This window comes from Chionomys nivalis, chromosome 17, assembly GCF_950005125.1.
Source record: "Chionomys nivalis chromosome 17, mChiNiv1.1, whole genome shotgun sequence".
Taxonomy (NCBI): Eukaryota; Metazoa; Chordata; class Mammalia; order Rodentia; family Cricetidae; genus Chionomys; species Chionomys nivalis.
Window position 1 is genome coordinate 16,728,609 of NC_080102.1, and position 15,101 is coordinate 16,743,709.

Here is a 15,101-nt window from a genome sequence, read left to right on the forward strand (position 1 = left end):
GCAGCCTTGCTGGAGGAAGTGTGTCGCTGTGGATGGGCTCTCATACTTCACAGCCTTACACGGTTCCTAGTGTATCCTCTGCTTTCTGATTGCACTTCAACCTGTGAACTCTCAGCTTCTGTTCTGCCTGCCAACCCTGCTGCCTGCTGCCTCTGCTCCACCATCATGGACTCTAACCCTCTGGATCCATAAGCCCAGACAAATTCTTTCTTCTATAAGTTGTCTTGGTCCTTCTGTTTTATCATAGTAAGAAGAAATTAACTAGGACACTATCCTTCCTATGTATTCCAACAGCAAAGCTCAGTCTGCTCCAACTTAGAAATGTTCTCCTAAGGCCACTATTTTCAGAAGTATTGTTTATTTGGGATCAAAAGTGGAAAAAAATGACAATAATTGTAAAAATAAGGCTTATTCTTTAATGTAAATTTCCATGGTAGAAAGTTTGGGAGAGACACAGAGAGATGGCTTTGTACTTAAGAGCACTGTGTGTTCTTCTAGAGCACCCAGGTTCAGTTCACAGCACTCATATGGTGGTTTATAGCCGTCTGTAACCCCAGTTCCAAGGGATCTGATGCCTCCTGGCTTCTACAGGCACCGTACAGATGTGGTGCCCTGATATACATGCAGACGAAACACATGCATATCAAATAAACCTAAAAAAGTTTTTTTTTTTCCGACTTCTCAGACCATGAAAGAATCATTTAGAAACTATGTTATTTAAATCACTGCTTGGCCAATCACTTAAGCATATTGCTAGCTAGCACTTACATCTTTGACTAACCCATTTCTATTAATCTGTGTATCTCCACGTGATTGTGGCTTACCGGCAAGATCCCAGCGTGTTTGCCTCTGGTGGCAGCTACATGGCTTCTCCCTGACTCCACCTACTCTTTCTCTATATCTTTTCCAGCCTGGTTATATTCTGTTAAGCCATTGGCCGGAAGCAGCTTCTTTAGTCATTAACCAATAAAAGCAACACATAAACAGAAGGACCTCCCACACCATTTTCTAAATACTAATATTTTCCAGTATGCATGTGTTATTGTTTTAAAATACTTTGAAGTTTTCAATCATATGATTATGTGTATTCATGTGTCAGTTTGTAGCCTGCTTTTCACCCAGCAGTACAGGCAGCCTCTTGTCTGTGGTTTTGTTTTCTGGGGTCTCAGTTGACTTTGATCTACTATAGTCAAAGTTGAAAATGAAAGACGGTACTTGAATTGTACATAGTTGTTCTGTGTGCTGAAGTCGTGTGTCATCTTGCCGTCATCCTTCCCAAGACACCAGTCACTTTTGGGCACCTACACTGTGCATTCCACCCATCCATCTCTCATTTAGTAGCTCTCGTTTATCAGACTGGCTGCCGGGTACCAGTGCTGTGTCCGGTCAGCTGTGGTTTGCTTGCAAAGGCTACGGAGCCCCAAAGCAGTGTGATGCTAGTAGTCTGACTGTGTCAGAGAAGTCGTGGGGGAGAGGGGGGGCGCTTTCTTTCAGTGGAAAGGTAAAAGACATCTTAATGGGGCAGAAAAGACAAAAAGCTCTAAGGTTGCCAGGGTCTGTGCTGGAAACAAACCTTCTGTATGTAAAGAAAAAGGGAGAGATGCAGATTTTGCGCTGAGAGCAAACCTATATGTAAAAAAGAAAGAAATGCAGGTTTTGTTGTTGCATTTTGTAAAAGTTAGGATCAAAGTAATTGCGTGCTTAGCGAAGTAATTGCGTGCTTAGCGAAGTTGGAAAAGTTACTAAGTTTGCACAGGAAAAGACCACAGCATACATAAGGATTGGTACTATCCACTGGGCCTCTTGGGAAAATGTGTTCGGCGTATTTTTCATATTCACTACATTTGCTATGAATATAATACTATAGGATACTACTTTAACAGTGATGTAATCCAAGTGAGCCAGAATTTAATCCTTCATTATTAAACTTAAAGTTTTTCTATAATTAAAAATTTTAGAGCTCTTCCGAGTATGTCACTGATGGTTATTACTAAATCGCATTTTCTAGGAAGTAAAATTTCTGGGCTTTAAGCATTTCCATACATCTCCAGACAACTTATGGAAGGGTCTACACTCCTCCTGGTAGAATCCGCATTTGCTTTCTGTGAAGTGAAATAGCTGCAAGTGACATTTTGGAAACACGTTAGCAAAATTTATATTGTTCATTCCTGCCTTTTGCCCATTTTCATTTTGAACACTGACTTTTTTGCTTGCTGGTTGAGAGGCATTTTTACGCGTTGAGGGTGTTGGCCTGTTTCCCTCGTGTTTGGTGCTCAGAAATCTTTAGCTCTTAGAGAGTAAGTTGCCATTTTTTCCTTTGTAGTCTCTTTCACTTCTCGAAGTTTGCCTAATGTGTGTGTGCTCTGTTTGCTCATGTGAAATTAAGGCTTTCAAAAGGTGTCCTTGAAGCTACTGATGCGAAATTCTCCCCTTTTATATAAGCTTTTACATCATAGAATATTGCAAGGAAAGAGGGAATATTTTAAAGATTCTCTTTGATCAGCAGATTTGTCTTTTGAAATATTTCATAGCAATAGGCTTTTCTAGTGTACATGTATCAATCAGACTAATAGACATTTATAATGTAAAAGGGACTAGATAGCTTCACAGAACAGTAGATTAACAGAGGCAATCTGGAGAGATTTATCTAGAAACAATAATAGCTATAGAAATGAAAACTCTTATGGCCTGTTTCCTAATCTGAAAGCAGATAATAGTGCCAACTTCCCGGACATGTGATGCTAATCAACATTTATTGTGGACTACTTATGTACCAGATATGCTTCTAGATGTTTCCATGTGTCCCACTGCTGACATGTGAGGTAGATATTCCCTTTTAGGGATTAGAAATTGAAGGACAGTAAGCTGAAGTACAGTGTCTCATAGCTCAGAAGTTACAAAGCCAGAGGCAGCTTCAATTCTTTGAATCGCAATTTATCCAACCTTTCAAGTTGACATACACGTCATTTTGTTTTCTTTTTTTTGGCTCCTGGTTTTCTATCATGCTTAATAAGATTATATGCAGCCAACATATATAATGAATATATGCCAATAAGTAAATTTAAAATTAAATTAAAATTAAAAATAAGCTTATGTAATAATGGTAATATAAACATTTTAAATATACATTCAAATTTGAGTAAAAGCTGTAAGTTGATATGACTTAATATTTCTTTTAAGTGGATATATGTAGCGTTTCAGGATTTTGAGTAACTTTTGTAGTGCTATTTGAAATTTGACAAGTATAAATTATGTCAATCTGACCAGTAAAAGACAAATGCATAAACAACAGTGAGTTGAATTAATTACTTATTAAAAGTGCTTGATATAGGCAAGTATTTTTTTTATCAACAACCACAAAGATGAAGGATTTACTCCCTCAAGTCTTGCCATGGTGATTGAGACATCTTGCTTAAAGGCACACCACACACCAAACTTTTCTTTGAAAAAGACTTCTTCAGAAACACAGATCTTGAACAAATGTATTCCTGTCCTTACAGAAACATGCATATATTTCACCACATGCAAATATTCTCTTGATCTGTATATCTGTCCAAATGGGAATATAAATGATAAACTGTGTGAATGACCTCACACCATATGCAAATATTAGCAATCTGGATCATAGTCCTGTATTTAAAACCACAAAATACACAGAAGAAAATAAAACCCTTCACTTTTGGATAAAACAAGGCTTCCCTAGAAAAGACACAAAATGTGTAGACTTTAATACATTATAACTTTAAAACATTAATACTTTAAAACATTCTATTTCAGCTCTTGAGAATATGATCAGGGAGAATTTGTGTACAATGCACAAGAAACTCTTAGGGCTTAATAATGAGATATAACCCAGTTTTTTAAATGTGCAAAAATTTTGAGACAAACATTTTGCAAGACATCGGAATGGAGATCAGCCATGTAAAGATGTTTAGCATCATTAATCAGATACAAATTAAAGCTGTAAACACCCCCTAAGAGAGAGAAAATTTTCACACCAACAATTCAACCTTGTGACTGTCACAGTTGGGCATCTTCATGCTGTTGGTAGGAATGGAAAATCATCGACTACTTCCTATGAAGCTAAGTTTATGGTAATCATAGGAACCAACAGTTCTTTAAACCCAAGAAAAATTAAGGTGTGAATACAAGGAACTGAGTTAGGATACTCAGACCCACTTGGTTCTCAGTAATCCTGAATGGGAAGTATTGGTAAGTCAACTTTGCGAAAAGTTTCTACTGTGAAATACCACTCCATAATGTAAAGGAATAGACTCCTGCAAAATGAATTATGCCAAAATATTAATCTGAAAAGAAAATGCCAAAACCATGAAATTAGGAAAATGGCCAAAATGATCACAGAAAACAAAGTAGTTTCCTGGTCCCAGATGTTGGAGTGATTGACTGGGAACAATGATGTAAGTGTTGTAGGTAGGTCCTGGATGCAATGATGACACTGGTCTTGTTTGTTTTTTTTTTTTTTTTTTTTTGGTTTTTCGAGACAGGGTTTCTCTGTAGCTTTGGTGCCTGTCCTGGAACTAGCTCTTGTAGACCAGGCTGGCCTCGAACTCACAGAGATCCGCCTGCCTCTGCCTCCCGAGTGCTGGGATTAAAGGCGTGCGCCACCACCGCCCGGCGATGACACTGGTCTTATACACTGACCAAACAGAGCTCAGCACACTGTTAGTCATGTGCCCTATAATGGTGAACATGTGCAGTAATGGTCCCGTAAGATTCTGTCCTTGAGTGGCATTGTAATAATTGTGTGAATACACAGTGTTTGAGTAATGATTAAGTCACCCAGCAGAACCTATCTCTTGCTTGTTAAGCAGCATAGCATTTTCTTACAGATGCTGTGTGGGCTTTAAGTATTGTCTAAGGATTTAGCTCAGGAAAGTCAGTCAGTCTGCCTTGATCTCCATTTTTAGCACCATTGCCTTTAGAAAATTTCTATCTCGTATGCCCAGAAACCCTTGTTACAATGCAGTATTGAGTTAGGTTGGGCCATATCAAGCTGCAAGTAAGGATCCAGCCAGTTCTCGCTCTCTTCATTGGTGTTTTCATTTCTGTAATGACGTTTGTGAGGCTGGGTAACTTTGTTAAGAGAGGTCTATTTGACTCAGTTCTGGAAGTTCAAGGGCATCAGCATCAGGACCTGGTAAGGACATCGTGCAGAATGGCAAATTAGGGGCGACAGCATGTATGAGAAGAGCTTGAGCAACAGCTCCAGGCTTGTCCTTTCTACAACAGCTTTCTATAGAGAAGTAACTCAGAGTCCCAGGAGAGCTTGGTAACACTTTTGAGGCCAGTGCCCCCACTGCCCTAAGGACTTTTAACCCAACTCCACCTTTTAAAGCTCGTACCACATCAATACCATAAGGACCAAGCTTCCAACACGTGAACTCTTAAGGGATAAAGCACAAACACCTACAAACCACAGTGCCCTCAAAACAGGGCCAGTTTTATGGAAATCCGTCAATAGCTTTCCTGTGGCTGACTGTGTGCCTGTGGTGTCTCCTCATCACCCACAAGAAAAGCTCCCAAAGGTATCTGTTGCCACGTGAGTTTTGGGAGTAGAGTGGTGGTATGTTGGCCAAAGCCTCTAAAGAGCCTGGAGGTTGTACTGGCCTTTGTCCTGTATGTATTTTATATGCAGAGAGAATGGAAATTACTGTATCCAGAGGAAAGAATGGAGAACACTCAATAGTGTCACAAAGCCTTGGGTCTTCCCATCAACATAGGTAGTTTTCATTTCCCTAACCCTTACCTCTAAGCTAGACATAGGGATCGACGACCCAGTGTGAGCTGGAACCTAGAATTTTAGGACCTCGTCACTTCCGTTCTGCTCTGCGGGAACCTTATCCTGAACAGAGGAAAGAGGTTCATACGGAGTAGCACCAAGGTCCCTGTCTGACAGCCTGCAGCAGCTGAAGGCCTGTGTGTGCAGCATGAAGGACTTCCCCGCCCTGTGCGATGCTCCACCAAAGACAGCCACCTGAGTGAGCCCAGGCAACTGACGACAGTAGGGGGGTGAACCAGCCTCCCCCAGCAGGCCGCACAATAGTGAACAATAATGCCTTTGGGTGTGCCAAGCCCCTAGGTTGTAGTGTGAGACTCTTTGCACAAACATTAAATTCTATTCACATCCAAAAATGACCTGCAAGAGAGAAGATGGCAAAGACTTCGGCCACCAAGACTTAGTTGAAGACTGAGGGAATTGCTTACTTTCTGGACTGTCTTTTTTTTTTCTTGTGGGACACAGGAAGCTTGCAGAGGAAGAAATCCCCATCCTCCAGTGCTGTACAGATGGGGATTATAATACTGAACAGCTGCAGTTAATGGAGCATTATTGAAGGTCTTTCTTGGTCATTGCCTTTGGGTTCTTGTGAGAAAATGGGCTTTATTCAGCCAAGAATTGTAACAGAAAGTGGCTAAAAATATAACTGGCTTTCTTTTCTTTCAACATTCCTAGGCCCCAGTCCAAGCCAAGACAGAATTGCAGCCTTCAGGCCAAGCGTGAGAGCAGGGCAGTCTCTGCCTGAGCCTGGAGGCATCCCGAGAGGCTTTATTCTTGGCTTGCCTCTCCCTTGCCCAGCTGCCAAAAAGCGGTAGATGGTCTGATTTCACATCAGTTCCCCTTGCCTTCTATTGTCCTCGCCGGGTCTCCCTACCCTCCCACATCCCAGCCCCCTTCTGCGCTCCTTGATGCAACACTGATCAGGGTCCTCTGTCTGGCGCCTTAGAGGCTCCCCCCCCCAAAAAACACAGTCTTGTTTGTGACCAGGCTTTAAGAAAAATGAACAGAGAACAAAAAGCCAAAACAGAGGCCCCTGCTGCTTTTCTGTTATCATTTAAATGTGAAGCTGTACCCTCTGTGAACATGGTTTAATCATTTAATGAGCTATTAAACTTGCTTCCCCGAGTGAAATCAAATTTAGTGTCATTTGGAGGACTGTAGGTAAAATAATAATTGATTTATGGTCACATATTCAAATAGTTCTATTATTCAAGTTTTCATATAAACAGGCTAAAAATAGTATTTGCCATTCTCAGAATTTTTTGTCCAGAGAAAGAGCCCTTTTCAAAGAGGAACATTTTCAAGTGCACATTTAAGAAGTTCAGGTAACATTGAAGGGCTTTAGGTCACACCCATGATCCCTGGACCCATTGCCCAGCAGTAACCTAAGGCAGGGGGGCTGTTACTTTAAAACAACAACAACAACAACAACAGTGTCTCCTTCCAGATATCCTTTTTCAAGCAGGAGCATCTTATATATGTATCCATTGCTTCTCCATGCTCAGACCCAAATACTCTGCACCAACTATTGTGTGTGGGTGTGGTTTTGAGACAGGGTCTTGTCATATGTAGTAGCCCAACAGCACAGATCCCTGGAATGCCCTAGTTGAGCCCAGGTGAATACAGTAGGGCTAGGATGGTACTTGTGGCCCTTCGAGAGAACCTCACAGGGGATTTTACTGACTTCATCTATGCCAACACTGACAGTTGCAAAAACATTCACATGCATCCATTAGCCAGCTATCAGTGTACATGAGTGTTGTAGTGATATCATTCACATATTGATCTTTTCCAGCTGCTTACAAATGCTGCAGAAAAGATCTTTCTACCATAGTTTTTGTGCAGTTGTGGGAGCAAAGGTCATAGTCATAAGGTACGTGTTTTAAAATTTTTATAGGTTTTTCAAATTGCTCTCTAAATTATTGTCCATTATTCTTACTGGTGATTTTATCCATGCCAGTTGTGACCTTCCATTGCTAGATATCTGAGGTTTTAATCTTGAGCTTTTTTAAAAGAAGAAAATGAAAATTTTCAAAAGTCCAATTAAAAGCTGTTTTCAGCTTATATTACATTAGTTGGTTGCTGTCAGCCTTGATTCGTCTCTGCTTCTAGGACACTCTAGTGGAAGAGCAATTGAACTTCCAGTATTCAGGGGTCATGAGTGAAGGGTAGACAAATAGAAGTTTGGGCGTCAAGAATGCAAGACGCTTCAAACAACTCTAGCCACCCAGCAAATGAGCGGGTCTGCCTGGAGAGATAAGGACTGCTCTCCTCATCCTGGAAAAATTTCAATTTCAGGCTGGATGGACAACACCGAAGTGCTCAAAGAGCGATCCCTGAATACATTGGCATGTGCAGCAAGGTCCGCATAGCCCACAATACAGCGTCTGGGATACAGTATATGTGTGAGATGAGTTTAGGTGGCATGGACTTCAAAGAAGTTTTAATCGGTGTCTGCTCAGTTTTCTATGTCAACATCACGTTAGCAGTAAATCACGCACCTTAATGTACGAAGGTGGTACCGCTGGGATACACTCTGCGCAGAAATAGGCTTCACGGTTTCTAGGTCTTTTGAAATCCCAGACTATGTTTCTTTTTTTTTTTTTTTTTTTTTGGTTTTTCGAGACAGGGTTTCTCTGTGGTTTTGGAGCCTGTCCTGGAACTAGCTCTGTAGACCAGGCTGGTCTCGAACTCACAGAGATCCACCTGCCTCTGCCTCCCAAGTGCTGGGATTAAAGGCGTGCGCCACCACCGCCCGGCTCAGACTATGTTTCTTAATCTAACCTCAATCTTGTGGAAGTTTCAATTAGTACAATGACTTGTAAATACCAGTCTGTTATGTTTACTGCAAGAAATTACAACAGAAACCAGTCGTGGTACAACAGAGAATTAAAGTATTTGGAGCTTGGTGCAGGGGTCACATTTTAGTTAAAAATGAGAGCCTTAATTATAGGTAAAAACCTATCTGAAGCTACATTCAGATTAATTTGGGGGGAAATCTTAATATGTTGAGGAATCTGTCAACATTTGCTGCATTGGGATGGATCAACTCTGTGTGTTTTAAATGGATTCCGAGATATAATTAACACAAGTATTGCTAGTGAAATTCTTTTACCCCATCAACACTTCTATGATCAGTTTTGATGGGAAAGGAACACGGTCTGTGTTCACACAAACACCACCCTCTGAGACTGGTCAACCCATGATGGACTTAAAATATAAAGTTATGCATTGGAGATCTGAGGCAAATATTTATTTAGTTTATATATAAATTGTACATGATGTTCATGGGGCTAGAAACACAGGCAGATTTTTAAAAAATCAATTCAAGATACCACCCCCAAATCACTTCTACACCCCATTGATGCCATTCATTAAATACCGCTGTCTGGGTAGTTCATAATCATAATAGTTGTATAGTTTGGTTTCTATTATTTAGTTCATATTATGAAAAATGACATCTCTATCCCTGGCCTTCTTGAAAAGCCAATAGGAAGAGTAGCATGCATGTGTTACCAGACCACTGAATTTACCCTCCTGCATCTGAGCAAGAATCCATTAAGTAACATTGTTCATCTGCACTGGTTTTCATTTAGGTACAAGCATTATCAGTTCTATAATTCACAGAATAAAGAACAAAGCAAACTGGAAAAAATATTCTCCCAAATAACTAATTTGATTCATTGACCAAGACACAAGACAGACTTAGTTGGTGTCATACACAGCAACACCTAAGACAAGATGAAAAAACACTGTGTAGCCATTATTTAAAGATGATGGTTAAAATCCAAGCTGAGAAATAACAATGAATATGTAAATTGACTCATCATAGCCACTCTGATATAATATACTTTAATTAGGAGAAAAAAGTCATTCATATACACAATTCTCTTAGTAAAGTTTTCTATTTCTTGCTAATAACACATTTTAATTTGCTTCAGAAAATGCATTGATCTTATTCAAATATATTTTTCCTAAAATATAAATATTTAAATTAAAATTTTAAAAATGGTGAAGACCGTTTTTGTTGACTCTTACCCAGATATTCTAAAACTTAGGCAATAAAGAAACAATGTCTGTAATTATGACCGTTTTAATTTGTCTATAAATATATAATAGAATCTTTGCAACTTGAGTAATTAACTCAAACTTCATGTAGTACCGAGCACCTTAGATTACATATTGTTGAACGAAACTATTGGCATTAATATATGTCTCATGTTATTTACAATACATAAGTATAGTTCTCTTGTATAACAACATTCCAGTGATTTTTGAAAATATATAGTGTGAAACTGTGCAATATAATTTACAAATGCATCAGCGCTTTCCCACAGTGTTGAAGCTGGCCTTCACTCCTCAACATTGTAAGATTAGAAACCAGCCAAAAGACCATGTGCTGTGGTGGTATTTCCCAAAGCATTTTCTTCACAGAGGCCCCATTACAGAGAAGTACAAGGCATGGAACTCTCACCCCCACCTTGAAGGTTGTGATCAATGAAGACCACGATTTTTGAGGAAGCTGGCAACCCCAACAAGGGCCTCAAATGTCTTAAGTTGCTACTTAGCCAATATCTTTTGTCACCAAGCTCCGAAATGACCTCCCCAGCGAGAACACTGTTCCGTGTCCCTTGGTGATGGTGTTGTGATATGGGATGCACTTTGGGGAAATGATGGTTTAAAATACTCAATAAAGACGCAAATCTGAGGCTCTAACCACAGGCATTTAGGCAGTTTCACTTTGCATAGGCATCTGCTGAACTATGACCCTCCCAACACATAGGCAGAACACAGAGCGTGTGGTACTGTAAAGCTAATGGGGGAAAAAAAGAACTAAAAATTCATAAATTCTATGGCTGATTTTCAGGGCATGTAAAACGTAACTCCCATGTCAAATAGGTGTGGTTTTTAGTGAATTAATCTTCGTTGAAAAATGAAAGGTTAAAAAAAAGCATTATGTCTTAGTAGGCTAGATATTGCCTCAAAATATGCTTGTAGAAAAATATCAGGTCATTTTATTATTCCCCTGGAATTCCAAAATGAATGTTGGTGCTATCTGTAGGTAGATCTGATTATACTTCTGGTTCTGTGTGTCTGAAACAGCATCATCAAGACTGAGAGACAGTCTCCCTTACTTTGAAATGCACATATGTGAGCACAGGCAGAAACAAGGGCCATTGAAAGGTGCGTCCACTGAAAACTGGGAAATGCAGACAGTTAAATATATCAACTATGTGACCAGTAGTTGTGTGTGTGTGTGTGCACGTGCGCGTGTAATGGCAATCTTTAAAAAAAAAATGCCCAGAATTTGATCTCTGTAAATAAGGGTACCAATTGTGGCTATGAGGCAGCATCCACGGTGTAAGTGTAGTCTCAGAATTCATCATCAGAAAAGCTTCGCAGCAGCAACAGCCCACTTTGGCTCAGATCCTGCCAGCTTAGAGCTCAGGTCGGTATCCAATGCTTTATTTCATTTCTGCTCAGCCTATACTAATAAGAGCACTTTGGAGTCACTCTATGCCAACTGAGAGAGAACTCATTAAGAAAATTAAGTAACAGATGCTTCGTTCTTAAATAAAAGGCGGGTTTCTTTTTACTCTTTCTCTTCTTTTTCTCTTTTCTTGCCTACCAACGAAAGTCTGCTCAACTTGAATCAGAAAATAAATCACAAAGAAGCAAGGGATCAGTGTTGCCGGAGGGGATAGAAGAGTAGGTGAAACTATCCATTTCTCATCTGCTCGGCCCTGGCTTACTTGGGTGAACCAGTTGCCTAGAAACTGGTGTGATTAAATCTGCATATGCTGTTGTAATGGCCATGTCCTTGGTTGTTATTATTCAGAAGATGTGCTGTGTATATTCATTTGCCCTCACCCCCTTAACCTTGTTCTGCTCTAAGAAGTTCTATTCTGACATCCCTGGTGGTGTTTCCTTTAGGGTGTCCTTTGTAGTTCCTGGAACTGACAGAGGAGCCTGGGATGTTATGTGGGACTCCTGAGCCCTGATGGCCGGCTGTGCATGCGCCGTTTGCTGCACTGCCTGATGTCGCACTCCTGTGGCACTGCAGTCGCCCCTCTGTTCAGGCCACCAAGCCCAGTCTTGTAATCTTGGCAGACAGAAAGGAATGGATGATGAAAACGATCGGCTTGGGGCATGAGTGAAGGTCCAGTTGCTGAAAAGTGAAAAGAAGAGAGCATGAGAGATTTTCAATTAATGCTTGATGTAGCGTAGTGATTTTCATGTCAAGCCAATCAATACACACTTCTGACTTGGGAGTGTTAAATAGAGCAATTCTGTCCTCAAATCTTTGTTCTCAATGAGTTAAGGGAATGACTCTCCAAACTTATTCCTTACATCTCCCATATATTTTTTTTCCTAAACAAGTTCTGACGAATTTAGCTATAACAATTTCGTAACTATTGATGAGCCCCTTCTTCACTGTCTAAACCATTTATTTTCAGCTCCGCAATAGTGATGTTTATTCCGACTTTTGTACAGCATGCAACAGATTTCAGCTTTCACATCTCAAGTTGTTTGGTTCGTGGTTCTGACAGGTTTTTTTTTTTTTAATGTCTAATCTTGGCCAATTCACTTAAAATTCTTCTTGGCTCTACTAATATTACAAGGTAATTAGAGTATTGAATAAGATCCCGCATGTGAAGCGGGCCTTGTGGATATGGAGCTCATGCTTAGCATCCCTGCCTCTGCCACCCTCCACTCTGGAGCCATTGTGGGCATATCCATCACGTTCCTTTGATGGTGATGGCTTAAGTGTGTGTGCAGTGTGGTTCCTGCATGACCCAGAGCATGCCTGTAGGAGTGTGTGCACAGGTGTGAGGTGTGTGACTGTTACCTTAACCAGGAATTGGTTACCTTAGATGAATATTGCTTTATAGTAGCTCCTAACTTTTGCTCCTTGTCTGTCCCTCCCCCAACTCAGATAATGTCTAATGTCTATTCCCTGACTACCCTTAGCCTTTGGACCCTGGCAGTGCCTGTTTTACATAGCTGCCCTCATCCCCATCACCTGACCCAATGCCAAGGTTAGATCAGCTGCTCAGTACATCTTTAAAATGAATTGTGCATAGGTTAGAGCACCCAAGGATTCTTTTGATAAGAATTTAATGCTAACCTTATAAAGCATTCTTCCTCTCGCCTCAAATATTTATGCCAATTTCTAATGAGAGATGAAACCAAAGGAAAGAGCTTGAGATAATTGGACCTGTTTGACACCACTGAATCCAGTCCTGCTTTCTCCAGGATCAGCTACAGCAGGGGACTGCAGCTACCACCATGGGCAGCCAGCTGTGTAGCAGCAGAGAGGCAGCCTAGCGTGTCCTTACAGGTGTGCTGCATAATGAAGCAAACGAGGTCACGTGGTCACAAGAAACCCACACTTACAATCTCCCCTTCTTTGCCTCCGAAGTCTAAGTAGAGCATCCTGATTCCGTCATCCGAAGACATTTTGAGCTTCTCATAAGGGGACTGTATGATTGTCTTGGGAAAGGCACCCTCCTGAGGCTCAGTAGAAATAGAAAATCCATTGTCATAATGTATCGTCAGGCGGCATTCCTGGTTTCTGTAGGTGCAGGCTGGGGCAGGGGGAGACATGGTGGAGATCAATCCGTAAATCCATTTACTCAGGTGCTTAGTTAGTCTCTTCAACCCAGTGTCCACCCACAAATTTCTTGTGAAAGCAAGAAAGAAAGGAACAAGGTCCCTACACTTTTTGAATTGACTTTGATGTTATAATTTAGCCATTGTCAAAAGCTGGGATTCAGTGCCTGTTTTCTGGGCTCCAGTCGTTATCTGGCCTTCTGACATGTATGTCAACAGGAAGGGTATACCAGACCTCCTATGACCAGAGAGGGGAACCTGGCCTTTCAGCCAGAAATAGCAGATATTTTATTTTAACAAAGTAAGCGACCTCTGCATCACCATCATTAACACCAGCACCTCATCATCTGCATGAGTATGCATGCTAGCACACACTCACACACATACACACACATGCACGCAAACACAGTCCTGTCTGCTATGGCTTGAAAGAGGTGAACACTCTCTTATTTTACTACCTTATTGTGTTGTCAAAGTTGTCACGTGCAGCCATCCTAAGAGGTCATAAGTGAGCAGTTTAAAATAATCTACCTTTTACAAAATTTTACAAAAAAAACCTTTTACAAAAGGGCAGGTCCTTTAATTTCCCCTAAGATTTTGGGCCCAGGAAATGCTGCTGCAGACCAGTCTGTGATGTGGCGCCTTCCATAAGGAATGCTTCTCTCTCCCATGGCCCATGAGATGTCCAGAAATTTTCAGGGGTGTGGGCATGAGGAACAAAAGTATAAATCTTATAAGAAGACTAAGTGCCAGCTTTTGCCAGAAGGCGGAAGAGTGTTGCCTTGTAAGCCTATTACCAGGACAGGGAGGGGCAGTTGCTAGACCTCCCCCCCCCCACTTATAAGCTCTTCTTACAAAGGGGCGACAAATGTATCCTTTAAATCTTCATCATAGATCTCTGGAAAAGCTTGTCAATTATCAGACTGGGTTTAGTTTGCCTCATAAAACACTGTCAACAGACTTCTGTAGGTCAATTGGTTCAGGCCTTGATCCGTACCTAACTGAATTTTTAAGGAAACCAGGACATTTGCTGGGGTGGAGCTGCGAGCGGCACCATCACATAAAGGTGTCATTAATTGAGAAACCACTCTGTGTCACCAATAGCTCTGCTCCGCTTTCTAAATATACCGAATACAATTTCACCACTGACTTCAGAGGCTGAAATGTTTCACTAAGATTAGAGGGCTTTAAAAAACTAAAGCTCAGAGAGGAGACTGTCACCACCTGTGATGTTTAGCTTTGAAAGTTCAAGTCCTTTCTCCTCTGTTTCATCTTCCTTTCCCAATAGCCTGGCACTCAATGTAGAGAGGGCTTTGGGGCAGCACCTTGACAACGAGTTTCTCAGCCTTCCTCTCTCATAAAGAGTAACATGTGATGACATCTTGATAGGGGATACTTTCAACTTTGGGGGAAGAAATAGGATCTCGGTTGGCCACAAAATTAGGTGCCCATTCAAATGGAGCGCTGATGAGTCCATGTGCCCTTCTGTGGCTTCCTCTAAGTATCTTTATTTTATGCTATGAACTTAACTTTTACAAGGTTCTCTGACATGTCCACCAGGCTCCGCTGTATGCCACTGTGGTCTACAGGATGAAGACTCCCCACAGAACAACTAGAAAACACACACCAAGATTTTCCTGGACCAGTTTTCTACACAGAGGCATGGATGGTTGACCCTCTTCTCCCTCCA

The 15,101-nt window shown here is 41.0% G+C and overlaps 1 protein-coding gene across 1 annotated transcript in view; it reads right to left on the bottom strand.

The window, feature by feature from the left end:
* Window positions 1-9,043: 9,043 nt before the first annotated feature.
* Sntb1 (syntrophin beta 1) overlaps window positions 9,044-15,101 on the bottom strand; it is a 224,207-nt gene continuing 218,149 nt past the window's right edge. Inside the window, exons 6-7 of the mRNA XM_057792410.1 lie at window positions 13,196-13,386; window positions 9,044-11,966 (exon numbers count right to left, since the gene is read on the bottom strand). Of these exons, the coding sequence (XP_057648393.1) occupies window positions 11,874-11,966; window positions 13,196-13,386 (284 nt within the window). The 3' untranslated portion in view covers window positions 9,044-11,873. The remainder of the gene's footprint in view (window positions 11,967-13,195; window positions 13,387-15,101) is intronic.